Consider the following 21,547-nt stretch of genomic DNA (forward strand, 5'->3'; position numbering starts at 1 on the left):
AACAATCATGCTGTTAAGAAACAATCCACTGCATACTAAGAACTTGGGTGTGGGGGAGTTTTGCATGCAAATCAATCATCAATAACGATATTATACTGCATTTATGAAATTACAAAAGGATCTTAAAGCACTTTATAGACAAATTAATCTTCACTCAGGATGTCTACCAATTTACAAATTTGAGACCACCAGTACTTTTCAAAGATCTCCAGGAAACTATAAACAAGCCAAGGACTTTTTACTATCTTTGGTGTTGTACCAGAAATTAGCAATGACTTGTTCAGAGCAAATACAGTTTGGCGAGAAATAGATTAAAAAAAAATTAACTCAAACTATATACAAAGACTTACTCAAAAGGTCAAATATATATTAACATCTTAAAAGCTGAAAAAAATAAAGATACGGAATTGATCAAAACTGTACAGTTATTGATACTTCATTTACAAGAGCAATGGGGATAAGGATAATTGACTTAGCTGTGAATTTTCATTCTAGGGTCCTCCACGTCAGACAGTCTTGACAACGGATCCCTATTCCCACAGCAACTGGAAACAGGCAGATTTTTGTTCCAAGCCTGATTTTAGGACAGTCCGTCAGGATGAACTCTTCCGAACAATAATATTTTTCAGCTTTGGAAATGTACTATATAAAAATTTAATATTGATATTCAACTCAAACGATTTGCAGCAGCACACTGACATGAAATGTAGGGATTTCTCAGAGGAACACCCTCCGCCTTTCAAACGCGAGCAACAGCTAAAAAAAAACCACTGGATATAATGCAGTCCTCTGCGGGAGAGTTGGACTGTGACACGGAAGATCCTAGAATGAAAATTCACAGACAAAACAGGATTTTCCTTCAGTTCCCTCCACATCAGACAGTCTTTACAGTGCACTGTATAAAGTCATAAATAATCCACTGGGAGGGAGAATTCAATTTACCAAGTAGAACTGAAAGGAGCGTAAGGGCTATTGGGGCACCCTGTTCCATTACATCTTTCTCCCAAACACTGCCATGTTTCTAAAGATTGGTATCAATGGTGGCGGGCCCTACGTAACATAATGAGAAGATTGGCCAGACAAGGGTAGTACCCCTTTCACATGAAGGGAGGGATCACATGGCATTCGTTAATATCCATGCAGAATTTACAAGTCCAAAAGGGATGTACTCTACTGAAAATGTTTCTTATTGTAGCAGAAGCTGACATTCATGTGACTCAACCCAATTATATCCTTAATAGATCTCTAAGAGGTTTATTTTCATATTCTGAAATTCGGGGAACAATGCTGTAATGATAGCATTAGAGTATTTCCCCTGGAATATCATCACCTCCTTGTTGAGAGACCCGAGATATAAAATGGGCTGTATACCATTATTTCTCTTTGTACCACAAATAATAATGTGCCCTTTTCAAAATCTCTCTCTCCACATGAAATCGGTTCTAGTTCTCCAGTGTGTAGGAGATGGACTACTGAATCGTTCTCTTCTGATACAAAGGTTCTTCTTGCGCATGGTTTATTTTAATTTACTTTTAGGAAAAGGATAATCTTGTTCCTGGGACAATGTGTGAGTTCTGTTGAATATCCTTCCCTGATTGTGTCAAGCACCCATTTGCTTGGGTAGTTTACTCCCATGGGGAGGGGAGAGCAACCCCAACTTTGGAAATTCAAGAGAAACTTTAGGGGTTAGATGGTTTTCCAGAGAACCCAGCCTTGATATTCCAACTCTGAGAAAAATGAGCAATAGCTTCCTCCTAATGTGCAATCTTTATACTGGAACCTGGAAGAAAAATGGCTTCAAAGGGAACAAAGAGATAAGGTTGTCTTAAGACACCCTCACTGGAAGGAGGGAGGGACTTAATCCCATGTCTAAAACATCAGTGCTCAATGACTGCTTTGTCTCTACACTCCCCAAAGAGCTCATCAACAAAATATTTGGAAGGATATCAGGTGATATTCTGCAATTCTGGTTTCTTACCATGGCACAACAGGTGTCCCCAGAACAAGCCTTTGGAAGTTTGAATGTCAGCACATCTTAGGTGATGCATCAGTCCTGGAAAGTTGCTAATGAAATCTCATTAAAGGTAGATTTTATGTAATTTATTTATTTAGGTATATGCTCAACAATGGCCTCCCAGTTGAACAAAGATCTCCACGATAAGAGAATACAGACAAGAGAATATTCTCAAGGCTCATGTGCATGTATTAAAGTTTAGCCTGAGTGATAATCTTATTTCTCCAGTCTGTGGGTTTGGCAGGAATACTCTTGTCAGCTGGTATGATTATGCCCTTTACCAAGGATGCTGCAGCAGGCAGAGAGTAGTAAAGAAGACCTTTTAGTCCAAGGAATTTTCACTTCACCTTACTCACACCCTCAAACCAGGTGAGGAAAAATTAAAGCTCTCCTTCCATTTGCAAGCTTTAAAAAAAAAAAACATAAAAAAAAAAAAAAAAAAACAAAAACGGTCTTTCATTCTCTAAAAAAACATATGCACCTGTAAAGTTAGACACTCATTTGTGCTTAATTCTGGGAAGATTAGCCAAGTCTGAGGTACCATGCTCAAAACCCCAGTTTTAGAGATTTCTCCTTCGTTTAACTGATTGCGAGCAACATATTCAACAGTCCCTGGGCCAAACCCCTGAGACAAAAGGTAAGGCAATCTTGTGAGGGGGAGTGTGCTTTACCTGGGAGTCTGAAACAACAGTCTGCAGGCATGTGTCCTGCATGCCTCCCTAAGGAAAACAGCCACTTGATGGCCTCCTGTAGGACCCCTGGAGCCTGGAAGGGGAAAGGAGGTAAGTCCATCTTTCAGGGAAGGGGAGTGACGGCACAGACTGAGCAAGCTACAGCCACTGGAGACAACTGAGTCATTTGTATCAGAGGTCACAGCAACTTATGGAGCTGAGCCCTCACAAGTAAAAACAGCTTGTGGGAGAGAGGGTGCACTCTGGGGCCTTCTCAACTGCCTCAGCACAAATCTTGTCTACATGCTGGCTTGGAGCAAGAATTTCTTCCTTCTGTGAGCTTCAGTGATTAAGGAAAGCTCCAGTGAAACTTTCCTGATTGCTCTGCAAGCTATGGGAACAGGGATCCAATATGTAGGTGAGAAGCAGGGAGGGGTTTAAAAATATACCCTGGTTCAATGCCACTGATTCCTGCCTGGTATCAGGGAAAGGAGCTTTCGGGTGGCCTGCTCAACCATCTAAGCATAGACGTCACCCACATGGTAGCTGAGGGCCGAGTTTGTGCGGCCTACTGTCTGTCTAGGAGAGGTGTTCTTCAAATCCTCCTCAGAAAGCCAGAAGAATATTTTTTGAAGTTTAGCAATTTTTGAGAAGAAAAACATCAAAACTGATGAAGAAACAGACATTTTGTTAAAAAAACCTGTGGAAGCTCTGCTACAAAGATCTGGAAACTGCCATGTGCGCTACTTGGAGAAGAAAATTTTGGAGAGTTCCTCCTGAAATGTGGTCCTAACCCCAGGCTCAAAGCAAAGATCTGGTCTGCCTACAGATCTCACGGAGATGAGAAACACCCCACTGTGAAGACTGAGACATGGAAGGAACGGAGAATAATTAAAAAGTTTCAGTTGATAAAGAGTGTTAAAAACTTCAATACAGAGGAAAAAGATTAACGATTTCACTTATGAGTTTTCATTCAAAAATGGGGATCAGATTTTTTTTTTTTTAATAAAAATTAAGTCCTAAACCAGTCTCACTGTGTAGTCTCAGAGACTGAACTAAGCAGTTTTACATATTAAAAATTCATTGCCTCGCCAAGTCACTAAGTAAATATAGTTTGCCATCTACTATATGAAGATATTTATCTGGGAAGAATAAAGCTGTCATAGATTCAGTCTACAAGTTACTCCCTTATGGGAAAAAGCTTTGTTATGCATCTCCTATGCTAACCTGGGAAGCATAAGGCACTCAAGGTCCTGGAAGGCTACTCCAATCCCATATACCCATGCTAATATATCCACCGGACCCTTGCTAGCATGTGCGTCTATATATAGCACGAATTCACATATAACACGGTCGTGGCCATGGATCCCAAATTTAATTAATTTAATTGCAATTCATTTTAACGCAATCCCCGCGTTAACGCAGTACCGTGCATGGATCCCAAATCCCACATTCTAGCGAGGGTCCAGTGTACTTCAAAATTGAGACTTGGAGTAATTAAATAGCCCTGATCACTTCAGCATCCACAAGGTAACAAGGGCATCCCCTGAGTTCCCTCAAAGATATCTCCCTTGTTTGGCCAAACTTTCAGATTTATGAAAGCTCAACACTCTCCCCATCTTGAATGCTCATAACATCATGATTCTTCTTTACATGAGAAGTTCCACCAGTTCAAAGTACAGCAGCGAATGACAGCAGTGAATGTCAACAGTGCCATATACTATAAGAAAAACACATATCTAGTGGGTGGGCTGTATCCCTGTATGAAACAAGAAAACTCCCCTTAGTTGCACCTGACAATTTTGAAGCCTAAACTACAAGAGCAGACCCTTCACAACGATGTGTGAAACACAACAGTATATTTTTACATCATATTAAGGAAATACCGATGTAAAAAATAATAAAATCTGATATATGCACCAATTCAGTACACTGTACTGAATTCCACAAGAGGAAGGATGACAATATTACATTTTAGCATACAGTTTGTAAGACCATTAGCCAAGTAGAACATATATGCATTTATCCATCCTGGGAGCTTCAACAACTTATGTCACAGTACACTGAGGTTTTCAGGTAGGTAAAACGAGCCTTCAGGCACTGGCAAGTATCCCTTGTGTGGCTTTCCAGGATACATAGGGTTTGATTCTCAACTACGCCTAAAGCCAGCAGGAAATTAGACATAGCAGACCTTTGATCCACCACATCCCCTTGCCTCCCCTCACACAGGAGGTGGTAGAGTTCTCACACAGATTCCTCCTAGACAAGGGAAGTTTTCCAGCATAAATATCTGGCTGCTTTCAATTCACTTTGTGCCAACCTTAAACGTCTAGGCAACAGACCTTGAAAAACATAATTCATTCTGAATCCCCAACTTATTGAGTGTTAACTGATCTCAGTAAGGCATTTTGTGTAACTGACTAAATCAAACTACAAGTCAGAAGAGTTCGCAAAGCTCCAAGAAGCAAGTATCTGCATGCTGTTCTAAAGATCTCATTTTACTACTAGTAGGAAAGTTTGCCCTATTGTATGTGGCGTGAACTGCTCTTTCTAGCTCAAAAACAAGTATATTAAGTGTCTTGAGATAAATTAAAAGGTTCTGTTCCTATTGTGCACCTTGCCACAAAATCTCAGGGAGGAGGCTGCCTGAACCTGTGGCTCTCAAGGCCACACTTGTATATACTCTTGTAAGCATCTTCTAACAGTATCTTGTTCTTGTACCAATACTTAATCATAGATACCTGTCTGAACAAGAGCATCCTTAAAATATTTGTACTGTCATAAGATATCTTTCCGTCCATGCAAGAATGCATGTGTGAACTGTAAAGATAGCAAAAAGTATCCATAGATTTTCATGATGGGAATACATCATAAAGGAACATTTAAGTGGTCAGCTGCCCTGGTGACCTTCCAACATCTGAGGTATGCAGGAAATTCCTCAAAACAGCTCTGAAGCAGTGAGGGTCTACAGGTAATGAATTACTAGAAACAGGATTCCCTTCAAGGCAGCACAGATGTGGTGTGCAGCAACTCACAGCATATCAAGTGCAAGCGTATCAAGATGTGCAAGTAGGGAAAAAAAGAGACAGTACCATTTACCATTATAACCTCTAGTCAGCAGATTTATCAAGAAAGGAGGGTATTCCTTATACAACTTTGGAGACACGAACTCCCTAAATATGTGGTAACAGTTCACAAGTTGGGAGAGTCCTAACAGATATACACCAGGGAGCTTATCCCTACGGCTTAGTGGGAAGTCACACATGAAGCAGATTCAAATTCAACAGCAGATGTCTTAGCTGACAAATGGAAAGAAAAAAGAATGCACAAGACGACAGTTAAACAAAACAGCTATAACTGCCTGAGGTACTAATCAGCACAAAGTTATTTCCTACTATTTGTTAAACTACAAACTGAAGCAAGAAGATGTATTTAGTTAATTTAAGTCCGAGGAAAACCTCAGGACATTTCTACTTTAACTGCTTTGAGTTGATTTTATGACTGGCGCAGCAGGCATAGAAAATTATACCATCAGCAACAAAACGAAAAAAATAATGACAAGAGCCCAGAAGACCCTTTGCTGTGGGTTTTTTGGGAAAGCAGGTGAACTGCTGCCCTCAAAACTTAAATTACATGGGGGTCCTAGTCAGCTGGGCAGCACCGACCCAAGAGTGGTGAGCAATACAGTAACTTGACCTTTCTCTATAGTAATTGTAAGTTCTCACCTGTGAATATGGAGATGTGTATGTCCTATGGTAATTTATAGTTATAAAAAACTCCAAATCAGTAAAATTTACGTATACATAAATACATTTTAATCATTTTAGTCTGCCATTTCCCAAAATACAGCCTGCCCCAGTATCATGTGAGAACAAAGGCAGACTCAAAAAGCAAAATTCTACTCCCTTTGGGGGGAGGGGGGGTTTGCGGGGATGCACTGTGATGGGCACGGCCAAACCCCTGCATCCTAGAGCTAGCCCCGAGCTGGCCCCAATGCAGAGATCCCTGGAGCTCCCCATCCCACCTTCACAACCTGTGGAAGGCACAAGACTCAACACCCACCTGGCCCCACTTACCAGGAGCCATGAGAGGCAAAATTCTTCAAGTCATGCATCTGAAGAAGTGAGGTTTTTACTCACGAAAGCTTATGCCCAAATAAATCTGTTAGTCTTTAAGGTGCCACCAGACTCCTTGTTGTTTTTGCAGGAGACACTGAGGCTCAGCGGGCCTGACCTGTGCCACTTGGCAGAGGCAGAACCACACCTAGACTAAGTGTGAGCCCTCCAGGGAACACAACCCCAACCCCACCCTCCTCCTCTTTCACCTCTGACCCCATGTTCACCAAGTCACAACACCACTCACTGAAATTTGGCTCTGCCACCCCTCCATCATGACCAGGTTTCATTGAGTGATATTGTGAAAAAGTTGTGGCGAGAGTTGTTAGTTGCAGTGAGTGTTGAAAGTTGACATTTCTACAACAAAAATCATGGCCCACAATTTTCTTGCAGCCTTATTTATTATAAATATTTGCCACGGTCCTGGAAGCAGATCCATCCAGGAATACATGTTCATGTTGAGCTTCACTGAGGTTAATGGGATTCCATGTGGGTGCAAGGTTACTCCCACATGGGTTCAACTGCAGGAGGAAGACCTTAGTAATTAGCTGCATCAATATATTTTCTTTTCATTGTTCACTGTGGTGTATTTGCAGGAGATAATCTAAGATATTTAAGAAATAAGCTCATTTCATATGGGTTAATGGGAATACCTGTGCTTTCTTTGAAACTGGTGATTATATTAATTACATTTTATGCCCAGAAATATTTCAACAACTCAAATTAATCAGAATACTGAAATGTTATCTTGCCATTCTGTCCATGCCATTTATCATGAGTACTACAAATATTAAGGAGTTGCAATGATATGCTGCATTAAAAAAATATTTCTCGGGGTGAAATTCAGGTATTGGCATTTTCTGAAACTCCCTAATAAAAGGTATTGAACAACTTGGTTAAGGTGTTGCAAATAATATAACATTCTTCACTAAGGAGAAAATAGTCTGCAATTCACAGGGCTGGTCTTCACTACAGAGAGATCAACGCTGCTGTAATAGATGCTGCAGGGATCAATTTAGCGGGTCTAGTGAAGACCTGCTAAATCAACAGCAGAGCGCTCTCAGGTCGACCCCAGAACTCCAGCTCTCAGAGAAGAGTAAGGGAAGTTGACCGGAGAGCGTCTCCCGGCAACGCAGCGCAGCAAAGACACCGGGGTAAGTCGACCTAAGCTACGTAGCTGGAGTAGCATAACTTACCAGGAGCCGTGAGAGGCAAAATTCTTCAAGTCATGCAGGAGACACTGAGGCTCAGCAGGCCTGACCTGTGCCACTTGGCAGAGGCAGAACCACACCTGGGCAAAGTGTGAGCTTTTTTTACTCCTGTAGTGAAGACAAGCCCTCAGACTCACTTCTTGAACTGGCAGGCTTCAGGTTGCTGATGCTTCTAACTGTTTAAGAAGTTATTTTCATCACCTTTGAAGGTGATTACAACAGCCAATTATGTGCCTGGAAGGATGATACTTCAATAGTCTACTTTGAAGATGTTATGGGAAAAGAGCAGCAGAAAATTAACATATCACTTGGGCTTTTAAGGGATGACTTCAAAGGCCTTTCTACCTATTTCATCATCTAAACACAAACAATATTTAAATTATGACAAAACATTTCTTACAAGATGATTTATTTTTATTTTATTTCTGTATTTAACCACTTTGGTGGTCAACATCCTGAAGTATAAGCTCTCCCTCATAGAGACATTATTAATGGAAAGCAGAATATCATCATATGGAGGTCCAAGACATCACAGCATAAATATCAACATCCAGTACAGGCAAAGGGAGCAAAGATTTTCAGCTTCAAACTGACAACTGTTAATTTTTTTCTTTGCACTGGTCCAACAAGACATCTGGGAAGATTAATTCCTACAATGTCTAGAGTATTAAAGAAAATATTACCTAGTAGATTGCATTTGTCTTGTAGTTTCTGGGTCTTCAAACATCTTGACAATTGGCTCAGTTTCTAACTGAAGCTGTTTCAGCTGTGCAACAACAGCAGTCCTCTTTTCACGCAAAGCTAGATAAAGAAAGAGTACAATGTAAAGTTAACACCTTAGCAAGCAGCCTGTAGTTATCTGATGTAGAATCAGCTAGAGTGCTGAGTACCCTGGCATCCAAAAAACTCAGCTCATTTGTCCCCTCAGTCAAGCCACATTAACTGACACAATGATTAATAAAGAATTAAAGGAGTGTGATATAATTAATGCCAAACAACATGGCTTTATGGAAAATAGATCCTGCCAAACTAACTTAGTATTTTTTTGATGAATTACAAGTTGAGTTGATAAAGGTAATAGTGCTGAGATAACACATTTCTGTATAGCATTTGACTTGGTACCACATGACATTTTGATTAAAAAACAGAACGATATAAAATTAACATGGCACAAATTAAATCAATTCAAAGGTAGCTAACTGATATGTCTCAAAATAATTGTAAAAGGGGAGTCAACATTGAATGAGTGTTTCTAGAGGGGGACCACAGGGATCAGTTCTTGGCCCTATGCTATTTAATGTTTTTTATCAATGACCTGGAAGAAAACAAAATCATCACGGATAGTTTGCAGGTGACAAAAATTTGGGGAATGGTAAATAATGAAGCGAACAGGTCGCTGATACAGAGTGATCTGGACTGCTTGATAAATGGGCCACAAGCACACAATATGCATTTTTAATACAGCTAAATATATACATATGCATCTAGGAATAAAGAACACAGGGCATGCTTATAGGATGGGGATCTCTATCTAATTACCTGAGCATGAGCTCCCAGTGAGATGCTGTGGCCAAAAGGGCTAATGCAACCCTGAGATGCATAAACAGGGGAATCTTGAGTAGGAATAAAGGCTATTTTACCACTGTATTTGGCTTTGACCGCTCCTGGAATACTTTTTCTGGTTCTGGTGCTCACAAATCAAGAAGAATGTTTATAGATTGGAAAGAGTTCAGAAAAGAGCCATGAAAATAAAAACGATTAAAGGATTTAAAAACATCCCTTTCAGTAATAGAGCTCCTTTTGTCTATGTAGCTTAACAAAGAGAAGGTTAAGGGGTGACTTGATTACAGTCTATAAGTAGCTATGTGGGGAACAAATATTTAATATTGGGTTCTTCAATTTAGCAGAGAAATGTATATGATCCAATGGCTGCAAGTTAAAGAAAGACAAATTCAAACTGGAAGTAAAACGTACCTCCATTCCCAACAGTGAGAGTAATTAATCATTGGAACAACTTACCAAGGGCCCTGGTGAAGTCTCCATCATTGACAATTTTTAACCAAGATTGGATGTTTTTTCTAAAAAGATATGTTTTGGGACTTATTGGGGAAATGTACGTCCTGTGTTATACAGAAAGTCAGACTAAATCAGGGGTAGGCAACCTATGGCACGTGTGCTGAAGGCGGCACGCGAGCTGATTTTCAGTGGCACTCACACTGCCCGGGTCCTGGCCACCGGTCGAGGAGGTTCTGCATTTTAATTTAATTTTAAATGAAGCTTCTTAAACATTTTAAAAACCTTATTTACTTTACATACAACAATAATTTAGATATATATTAAAGACTTATAGAAAGAGACCTTCTAAAAAACATTAAAATGTATTATTGGCATGCGAAACCTTAAATTAGAGTGAATAAATGAAGACTCGGCACCCCACTTCTGAAATGTTGCAGACCCCTAGACTAGATGATAACACTGGTCCCTTTTGGCTTGGAATCTATGACTCATTTTACAAGTGACTAGCTTACTAAAAAGCCACTATCTCTATGGAAGAGTTTTACATCCCAGTCATGAACAACTTAAAAGATTTCTCATCCACCATGAAGGAAGAAACAAAGTTTTGGACACATTTGCTTGCTTCTGACAAAGTTGCAAAGGTGAAAAGCAATATAAAGGAAGGTGCTACATATATTCAAAGGGAATGGAATAATTATCTGCTGAACTGAAACTGTACGAAAAAAATCTTCAAAAATCTAGCCTAGATTTTTGTTCTGCGATCACTCAAACTCTGACAGAAAACTTATTTGAAAAGTAAGAAGAAAGATGCTTATGAGCAGCCTAATCTGCAAAATAACTTTCAAGCTGATAGAAATAGTTAGGAACACTATCGTTTTACATCTGGTGCTACCACGTGTGGCAGAGGAAGCATTTAAATATCAGCTTGAAGAAACCATGATTTGGAACAAAACAGCCAAAGTTTGAGAAAAATCAGCTATTTGAGTATAGAACTTTATGGAGCAAGAGGATCCGCCACCCAATCCAGCAACGAGACAAAGATAAGGAAAAGAAAGAAGTTGTCCCAACAACCACTGCAGTCAACCACAGTGTTGTATCCACAGAAGAACGATCCTGGACGTAACCACACCACAAATTTGAGAACGAATTCTAGTGGAAAAACTGGTAATGGTGAGTAATTCACAACCCAGTCTAAACCTGAGAAACACTTGCCTGATAAGTGGTACTTCAATATGATGGAACTATCCACACCTTCAGCTGACTCTTGTGATTACAAAAATGAAGGTGGTGGGGGAAGAAGAGGGCAAAAGGAGAAACCATTCAGTTACCTTACTGATTATATGACAGCATGTTTATTCCGTGACTCCTGCAGTTGAACAAGTTAAAGGTAAGGAAGGCAGAAGAACGTATAATTATGAAATGCGTGCAAATGCATTTGTTTAATGTAAACAAAAACAACAAGGAGTTTGGTGGCACCTTGAAGACTAACAGATTTATTTGGGCATAAGCTTTCGTGAGTAAAAACCTCACTTCTTCGGATGCATCCGAAGAAGTGAGGTTTTTACTCACGAAAGCTTATGCCCAAATAAATCTGTTAGTCTTCAAGGTGCCACCAGACTCCTTGTTGTTTTTGTAGATACAGACTAACACGGCTACCCCGATACTTGTTTAATGTATTTCCACTAAATTTCTAGCTTTAACTAATTAATACTGTTAAAAGCGACAAAGAGTCCTGTGGCACCTTATAGACTAACAGAAAGGTGCCACAGGACTCTGTTGCTTTTTACAGATCCAGACTAACACGGCTACCCCTTAATACTGTTAAGTTTCTTAAGAATGCAACTCAATTATAACCTTGGCAACAGTTATTCGGCTGACAGAAAGATTGAGAGTTGCCCATATATAACCCTTCATGGTAAATTTGGGCAAAAAGAACAATCTACACTTATTATAATTATGTATATAAAAGTAGTCTGTACAGAGAGAAAATTAATTGTACAGAAGTGCAGCACTTTGTGCACCACAGGTCAGATTTCTTGCACAGAGCACCAAGCAAACAAATAGTGCTGAATAGTACTTGACTCTGAATGAAAGTGTTACCTGCAGTAAACTTTATTTTATATTGTTAGATAAAGTTAATGATGGTTAACATTTGAATCATCACATACACAAGAAATTTTATACTGCAAGTTACTGTAAGAAATATAGAATAGCAGTATCACTGAATAGGCATCAAATTGTCAATAATACAGAATAGCTTAATTTCAAGAATAAATTACATGCTCTAGAACAGAGGTTCTCAAACTTGAGTTGGGACCCCTCGGGGTCGCGAGGTTATTACATGGGGGGTCACGAGCTGTCAACCTCCACCCCAAACCCTGCTTTGACTCCAGCATGTATAATGGTGTTAAATAGATAAAAAAGTGTTTTTAATTTATAAGGGGGGGGTGTCACACTCAGAGGCTTGCTATGTGAAAGGGGTCACCAGTAAAAAAGTTTGAGAGCCACTGCTCTAAAAAATGCAAACAAAAGGATAATTTGGGAGGAATGTAGCTGGATTGTGTGTGGAATGCAGGCAGAGGATTCCCAGTAACCAGACTTATTCCCTCAGCTTTCTTGCAGATATGAACTCAAACTTCAAGGAATCGTTCCTACATATATGCAAGCTATTGAAGTGAAACATTATCCAACTAGAAAACTGCACAACACATCAGCTGAAATGGTGTACTGTAAGACAATCAAAATGTTAAATAAAAATGATAAGATTGCCAAATCAGGTGCTCAAAAGTTAGGAAATGCCAGAATTGAATGCTTGTACATTAATTTGCTCTCCAGGCATGTTTGTGTAATGACATTCTTGCCTAGTATCAAAAGGAAAGTTTGTGGAAAAGCCAGGACTAGAACCCAGATTTCTTTGGTCCCAGCCCATTGCTTTAAACACAAGAGAACTTTCTGCTACTAACTGCCTCATTTGCTGTTCATCTTGCACAATCAATGAAGCAGAGGTCTTGTAGAACAAGCTGTATGTAATCCTGTAAAGACTAATGAAGTCATTCCTAACTTTTGAATACCTGACTTTGGAACCTTAATGATCCCTAAACAGTTTTTTGCAAGTAACATTTATTAAATGCAAAGTTCTACTAATTTACCTGTAGCCCCAATGCCTAGACTCTGGGTGAAAGGATAATTTACCCCTTGTCACAGAACATGCTTGACCTCTCTGCTGTTTTATGTTTTTATACATGACATAGGAACCATAACTTTGAACTTCCACACGTGTGATTAAACCTCAATCACACCTGACCTGAAAATCATATGCAGTGCTATAATAGAAATACCTTGTCTCTATAGTTTCCAAGATTGAATGCTTTGAAGGAAAGCTTGAACACAGCCCCCACCAACACACCTAACTGTGCAATATTATATTTTCACAGGCAAAGAATAGCTTTGTAACCAATGATATGGCATCAGGGGAGTTATGGTAATCCCTTTGTTATTGGTCATGAAGTACTCTTATATACCACTTTGAAACTCTAAATTTTTAAATTAAAGAAAATATTTTGCAAGATTAATGACAATGACCTTTTTTAAACAAGGCACTTGCTTTCATTAATCATCTTTCCTTAAATTTGATACTGATATTTTTATTCCATAGGTACCAAGTACTGCATACAAGTTATTACCAACTATCAATGTATTCTTCAGAACCATACCAGAATACGGTGCCAAGTGAACAGTGGTCAAAAGAAAAGAACAACAAAATGACAAATGTTTTAAACAAAAAACTACTACCAGGGATAGTTTTGAGACAATAAAATTGGCAGTTGTTGGAAAGGGTTGTTACGATTTCATTCACTCAAGCATCTACTTTAAAACTGACCGCAAAATCCACAGATCCACTTATGACCAAGCTTACCATGAGGAATCTCATCTGAATAAAGGTTTTTGTACACATCCATAGCGAAATCCACCATGTTGGTATCACTAAGAAGCTCCAATTTTCCTTGAAGTAATTCTTTTTCATTGTATATCTGAAACAATAAATTAAAAAGATTTCATAACATATTGAAACACTCTTTAAATAAAGCAGCTGATTACTTTTTAAAGATAGCAATGGTGGCAATAACAGGACCTTAAATTTGACATTAAGTAGTTTTTCAAAACTCTCCATAATTCTTTTCCACTAGTTGGAGCGTCTATGGCCCATTTGTATCTCCTATGATGGCAATGATACGTTATGCATGTTGTTAAAATATTTAACATTTTACAACTATAATACATCAAAGAACATTCAGATGGATGACCGTTAAAACTGTATCTGGTTTGATAATTTACACTCAGTAAGAACCATATGGCTGAAGTGTTGTGGTAAATCCAACATGAAAATATTACACAAATTTTTAAGTAAAAGAAATTATTTGATATTCTGGCAACTTGTTTACCTACTTCGGAAGTGCCTAAGCAAAATTCCAAGCAGAAATTGTATGCAGCCTCACATATCTTTCAGCAAGAGCTGGAGAGCTAAATTTCCTCTCTACCCTAACTTATGGCTGAGGCTACACTTCAGTTCATCGCATCAAAATGGTGAACAACTGTGGAAGTAACATAAAAAACAACTGAACCGTAAATTCAAAATTTAGTCAGTTTTAAAGAGATGTGCCCTGTTATCCAACCACATTAGGATCAAGTGAGCATGTTTTTAATGTATTTGGATTAATTTACAGCAAAATATCTTAATAGGCTAGACATTAAAAAAATAAAGTTGGACAAAATACATTGATAGCTAAGGGTAAACACAAAAGAGTAGTAATATCTAACCAGTTATTCCTCTGTGAACTTTATTATGTGGTGTTTTACCCTACAGAACTGCAAGCTTTGCATTTTAGACAATATGTATGATTACATTTCACAAATTAAGCAACTACAACATGTGTGCTTTTTTTATTATTTTAAAAACCAGGTTTTTCTAAAAAAAATAAAACATTCAGTATACTCAAAACTCCCATTGATTGCAATGGGAGTACTTTCTTATTCTATGGAGTCTGCCAATTTGCTTGTGCATAGATAATGTTTTCACCCCTCAGCCATAAGGCAGATAACTAGAAACTATTTCCTACATCTCTCTATGCAGGAAAAGCCCACTTACTTTAGGTTTCAACAAGTATTTTAGCAAGTTTTGTGGGTAGCTGTAGTTTGGTTTTAAATTAATGTATGCTTCCAAGAAAAGCTACACTAGTGCACTCACCAGAGCTGACATGAGGGGTCAAAAGGGAGGACATTTGTACTGGTGCTCTGAGTTCAGGGCCCCCCCAAGAACTAGGCACACCATTTGTCCAATTTTAAACTTGCTAGTCATGCTTTTCTAACGTTAGCAATTAATATTATCAGCTGGAGATCCAGTACTCAGATAAAGCCACACTTGTTTTTGTCTGGTATCAGATGGGAGAACGCCATAATGAAGTGTGCTACTCTGTCTCCGCTGATAGGACTTTATGCATACAGTGCATGCAAGGTCATGCAGGCAAGGAAGCACGCTCTTCAAAACTGCAGCCCCCTGCTGCCTCACGCAGCATAACCTCACATGCACTCTGTGCGCGAGGTCGGTGAAGTCACACCCTCAGGCCTATCCCAGGAAGTACCAGAACCAAGACCGAACAACCTACCCAAAACCTCTAATGTCTGCGTAAATAAAAGTGAAATAGAAAGGAGTGAGGCCCCAACAAACACAACATACTGAGGCCTCAAATTTCTCTAGCTGAGTCTGCAAGTCACATTTAGCTTTACAACAATGTGTAAGAACATAAGAACGACCCGAGTGGGTCAGACCAAAGGTCCAGCTAGCCCAATAGCCTGTCTTCCAACAGTGGCGAATGCCGGGTGCTTCAGAGGGAATGAACAAAGCAGGTAATCATCAAGTGATCCATCCCGTCTCCCATAACCACAAGAAAACAGTGGCTAGGGACACCATCCCTGCTCATCCTGGCCAACAGCCATTGATGGACCTATCCTCCAAGGATGTATCTAGCTCTTTTTTGACCCCGTTATAGTCTTGGTCTTCACAACATGCTCTGGCAAGGAGTTCCACAGATTGACTGCATTGTGTGAAGAAATACTTAAGTTTGTTTAAAACCTGCTGCTATTAATTTCATTTGGTAACCCCTAGTTCTTGTGTTATGAGGAGTAAGTAACACTTCCTTATTTACTTTCTCTACACCAGTCATGATTTTATAGATCCCTGTCATATCCCTCCCTTAGTCGTCTCTTTTTCTAAGATGAAAAGTCCCAGTCTTATTAATTTCTCCACACATGGAAGATGTTCCATCCACCTAATCATTTTTGTTGCCCTTTAGTGTACCTTTTCCAATTCTAATATATCTTTTTTGAGATGGGGTGACCAGATCTGCACACAGTAATCTAGATGTGGGCATACCATGGATTTATATATAAACAATATATTTTCTGTCTTATCTATCCCTTACTTAATGATTTCCAACGTTCTGTTAGCTTTTTTGACTACCGCTGCACACTGAGTGGATGTTTTCCGAGAACTATCCACAATGACTCCAAGATCTTTCTTGAGTGGTAACAGCTAATTTAGATCCCATCCTTTTATATGTATACAGGAACTCCTCACTTAAAGTCACCCCGGTTAACGTTGTTTCGTTGCTGATCAATTAGGGAATATGCTTGTTTAAAGTTGTGCAATGCTCCCTTCTAACATTGTTTGGCAGCCACCTGCTTTGTCCGCTGCTTCCAGGAAGAGCAGCCCGTTGCAGCTAGCTGGTGGGGGCTTGGAACCAGGGTGGACTGGCAGCCCCCCATCAGCTCCCCCCTCCCCTAAGTTCTCTGTGCAGCAGCTGCCCAGCAGGCTAGCAATTGCAGTGGTCCCTTCCACCACTGCCATGTGCTGCTCCTGCCCTCTGCCTTGGAGCTGCTCCCCGAGACTCCTGCTTGCTGTGTGGGGGGGAGGAGAGAAAAAGGGGGGCTGTCAGGATGTCCCCCTCCCCCCTGCACCCCACTTACCCCATCTTCCATAGAGTAGGGGGGACACACGACAGGGCTCAGGACGGAGGGAGCTTACTGGCAGCAGCTGCGGTCTCAGCAAGCTGATCTAATTAACAAGGCAGTGTACTTAAAGGGGAAATGCGCATCTCTCTCTCACACACACACAAACACACACACACGGTGTGTGTGTCTGTCTGCCATGCTGTCTCCCCTGCCTCCATTCCTGCTGCCTTGTAGAGCGTGAGAGTTAACCCTTGAGGGCTCAGCCAACTGTTAGTTCATCATTTAGCAGTAAGGCATTCCCTGGGAAATATCCCACCCTCTGACTCCACCTCAACCAAGCTTCACAATCATCATCACTGTGTACCAGTATTAAATGGTTTGTTTAAAACTTATTTGTGTGTGTGTGTCTCTCTCTCTTTTGTCTGGTGAAAACAAATTCTCTGGAACCTAGCGCACCCCTCCCCCTTACATTAATTCTTATGGGGAAATTGGATTCGCTTAACATCATTTCGCTTAAAGTAGCATTTTTCAGGAACATAACTACAATGTTAAGTGAGGAGTTACTGTAGTTGGGATTATGTTTTCCAATATGCATTACTTTGCATTTATCAACACTGAATTTCATCTGTCATTTTGTTGCCCAATGACCCAATTTTGTGAGATCCCTTTGTAGCTCTTCGCAGTCTGCTTTGGACTTAACTACCTTCAGTAATTAATAGAATCATGGAAGATAAGCATTGGAAGATATCTCAGAAGGTCATCTAGTCCAACCCCCTGCTCAAAGCAGGACCAACCCCAACTAAATCATCCCAGCCAGGGATTTGTCAAGCCGGGTCTTAAAAATCTCTAAGAATGGAGATTCCACTACTTCCCTAGGTAACCCATTCCACTGCTTCACCACTCTCCTAGTGAAAAAGTTTTTCCTAATATCTAACCTAGACCTCCCCCACTGCAACTTGAGACCACTACTCCTTGTTCTGTCATCTACCACCACTGAGAACAGTCTAGCTCCACCCTCTTTGGAACCCCACTTCAAGTAGTTGAGTGAGGGGGGATTTGATAGCAGCCTTCTTCTCTTCTGCAGACTAAATAACCCCAGTTCCCTCAGTCTCTCCTAAGTCATGCCCCAGTCCCCTAATAATTTGTGTTGCTCTCCACTGGACTCTCTCCAATTTGTCCACATCCTTTCTGTAGTGGGGGCCCCAAAACTGGATGCAATACTCCAGATGTGGCCTCATCAGTGCCAACTAGAGGGGAATAATCACTTCCCTCAATCTGCTGGCAATGCTCCTACTAATGAAGCCCAATATGCCGTTAGTCTGCTTGGCAACAAGGACACACGGTTGACTCATATCCAACTTTTCATCCACTGTAATCCCCAGGTCCTTCTCTGCAGAACTGCTGCTTAGCCAGTTGGTCCCCAGCCTGTAGCAGAGCATGGGATTCTTCCGTCCTAAATGCAGGACTCTGCACTTGTCCTTGTTGAACCTCATCAGATTTCTTTTAGCCCAATCCTTCAATTTGTATAGGTCACTCTGGACCCTATCCCTACCCTCCAGTGTATCTACCTCTTCCCCCAACTTTGTGTCATCTGCAAACTTGCTGAGGGTGCAACCCATCCCATTATCCAGATCATTAATGAAGATGTTGAACAAAACAGGCCACAGGACAGACCCCTGGGGCAGTCCGCTTGATACCAGGCTGCCAACTAGACATCAAGCCATTGATCACTACCCGTTGAGCTGGACGATCTAGCCAGCTTTCTATCAACCTTATAGTCCATTCATCCAATCCATACTTTTTTAACTTGCTAGCAAAAATACTGTGGGAGACTGTATCAAAAGCTTTGCTAAAGTCAAAATATATGAGCTGTAAATTTTGCTACCTCACTGTTTATCCCCTTTTCCAAATCATTATGAATATGTTGCATTGTACTGGTCCAAGTACAGACCCTGGTACAGCACTATATATAACTCCATTCTGAAAACTGAACATTTATTCCTACCATTTGTTTCCTATCTTGTAGCCAGTTACTGATCCATGAGAAAACTTTCCCTCTTATCCCATGACATCTTACTTTAAGTGCCTTTGATGAGGGACCCTGTCACAGGCTTTCTGAAAATCTAAGCAACAGAGGGTCCTGTGGCACCTTTGAGACTAACAGAAGGTGCCACAGGACCCTCTGTTGCTTTTTACAGATTCAGACTAACACGGCTACCCCTCTGATACTTGAAAATCTAAGTACACTATACCCACTTGAACTCCCTTGTTCACATGCTTGCTGACCCCCTCAAAGAATTCTAGTAGGCTGTAAGGCATGATTTCCCTTTACAAAAAACATGTGAATACTTCCCCAACAAATTATGTTCACCTATGTGTAGATACATCAGTATAGGAGAATCAGGGTTTAAACCCGAATACAGACAAGGCCTTGGAGCTACAAGGTTCCTCAATAGTACTAGAAGGTTTAGGAGACACAAGTTAAGATGATTAGAGAAGGCTCTCCTACCCATGATGATGGGAAGGAGGAGGCATGCCCACACAGGTGCAGGTCCAGGGAGATCTGGGGGAGGTTCCCTCGCCCCACCTGGGGGGGGGGGATACCCACCAGCAGCTGGGGAAGGATTTCCCCACCGCACCTTGGGAGGGAACAGAACCCAAACCCGTGAAGAGATGGGGAGGAAGTTCCTCCACCCCACCATGTGAGGGGCCGGGGTCCACGATCGTGGGCAACTAGGGAAGGATCCCCCCACCCCACCTTGGTAGAGAACGGGACCCAAACCTGCGGGGGTGGGCGGGAAAGGATTCCCCACACCGCACCTTGTGAGAGGACGCGGGACGCAGGCCCGAGGGCAGCTAGAGGCTGCCCTGCACCCCGCCGGGGGAGAACGGGAAGAAGAGCAGGTAGCCCCGAACCTGCTCTCCAGCCGCCCCCCGTTTTCCGCAGTGGCTCCGGAGCGCGCAGACCGGCCCCCACGGGACAGGCGATTGGACTCCAGGCAGTTCTTCCCTAACTCCCTGCGCATCGCCCCGGGCGGCGCGCCCGTCGCTCAGGCCAGGGCCTGTGGGGAAGCCGACGGCAGCCCGGCGGCCCCTGGCCGGGCCTCATTACCGCCCTCCCGCGAGAGGGAGCAGGCCCAAGGGCTGGTTTCCGCCTGCCACGTATCGGCTGCGACCGAATGCGGGCCCGCGAGGGGCAGGGGAGCGGCCCGCTCTCCACGTACCTCCTTGACGGACAGGAACTCGAGCAGCGGGAAGACCAAGTGCCGGTCCAAGAAGTGCGCGATCCGGGTGGTCAAGTCGTACTCCGCCATCTTGGGAAAAGGGGCGGTGCCACACCCGCGCCGCTTCACCAACGCGCACAGAGACGCGGACGCGACGCCGTGTTGGGGAAGGGGCGTGGTCAGAGTGAAGGTAATGCGCGCGTATGTAACCTCGCAGCTGGCGGGAGATGGTCTGCGCGCATGCGTGCGGGGATGGCCTGGGCCGCGCGCGTCTTGGGCGTGCTCGTGCTGAGGGCTTGCAGCCGGTCGGGATAGTAAAGAGGGAGGTTGGCGGCGCGTTTACCGCGCCTCGTGTCCTTCAGTACGCGCGTGTGCTGCTGCTGTGTGTGGCGGGCCCGCGCTAAGCGCTGGATCCGAGCGCGCGGGGCTGCGGCTTGGCGCGCGGTGGGCGGCTCGCACTGCTGCCAAAGCGGGGAGTTAAAGAGCTTCATTTGTTACCTGCGTCTTGCGTTGTGCAAACCATCTACCAGCCATGCCTGGAACTTACTAAACACAAACAGCTCTGCCTACACCAGGAGTGCAAGTAGCCAGTTCGGGGTACCGGAAAGACTTGGAGCTAGTCCCCCTCTCGGGGGGGGGGGGGGGGCTGCGCTCTGCTCCTTAAAGGAGCAAAACATGGCTAGAGAGGGCATTCATTCTTTATATGGCTTTAACAGCACAATGTATATGCTAACAAACTTATACATAGGCTTTGTTTAAGTTTGTTAATGTATTGTGCTGTTATGTTGGTCAGGAGTCCGCAACGGGGGAAGTGGTGGAGGCATAAGCGCCAACTTTCTCCTGTGGCCCCCCCTACCCGTTTCCCTGGTCCTGGCCCTGCTCCATTCCAACCCCATCCCCAAAGTCCCTACCCTATCTCTGCCCCCTCCCTGCCCCTATTGGATCCTTTTCCCAAATCCCCACCCCGGCCCCGCCTCTTCCCCCAGCACGCCACGTTCCTCCTCTCCCGCCCACCCTCCCTTCCTGCCCCGCGAATCATCAGTTTCTTGGCGCAAGCACTGGGAGGGAGGGAGGGGGGGAAAGCAGGACGCGGTGGCGTGCTCACGGCGGAGGTGGAGGTAAGCTGGAGCAGGGGGACATGGTGGGGTAACGGGGAGCTGCCAGTGGGTGCTGAACACCCACCAATTTTTTTCCATGGGTGCTCTAGCCCGGAGCACCCGCGGAGTCGGCGCCTATGGGTGGAGGAATGGAAGGTGTTTAAACAGTGTTTTTTATTCTGTTTTTCCTC

General features: G+C 42.4%; 1 protein-coding gene across 1 annotated transcript in view; it reads right to left on the bottom strand.

Annotated features, from left to right (window-relative positions):
- EIF3E (eukaryotic translation initiation factor 3 subunit E) overlaps positions 1-20,412 on the bottom strand; it is a 61,421-nt gene extending 41,009 nt beyond the window's left edge. The window contains exons 1-3 of the mRNA XM_034763488.1: positions 20,260-20,412; positions 13,944-14,058; positions 8,695-8,812 (exon numbers count right to left, since the gene is read on the bottom strand). Of these exons, the coding sequence (XP_034619379.1) occupies positions 8,695-8,812; positions 13,944-14,058; positions 20,260-20,349 (323 nt within the window). The 5' untranslated portion in view covers positions 20,350-20,412. The remainder of the gene's footprint in view (positions 1-8,694; positions 8,813-13,943; positions 14,059-20,259) is intronic.
- Between the last annotated feature and the right edge of the window lie 1,135 nt (positions 20,413-21,547).

The sequence above is a fragment of the Trachemys scripta genome, chromosome 2 (genome assembly GCF_013100865.1).
Source record: "Trachemys scripta elegans isolate TJP31775 chromosome 2, CAS_Tse_1.0, whole genome shotgun sequence".
NCBI classification, from domain to species: Eukaryota; Metazoa; Chordata; order Testudines; family Emydidae; genus Trachemys; species Trachemys scripta.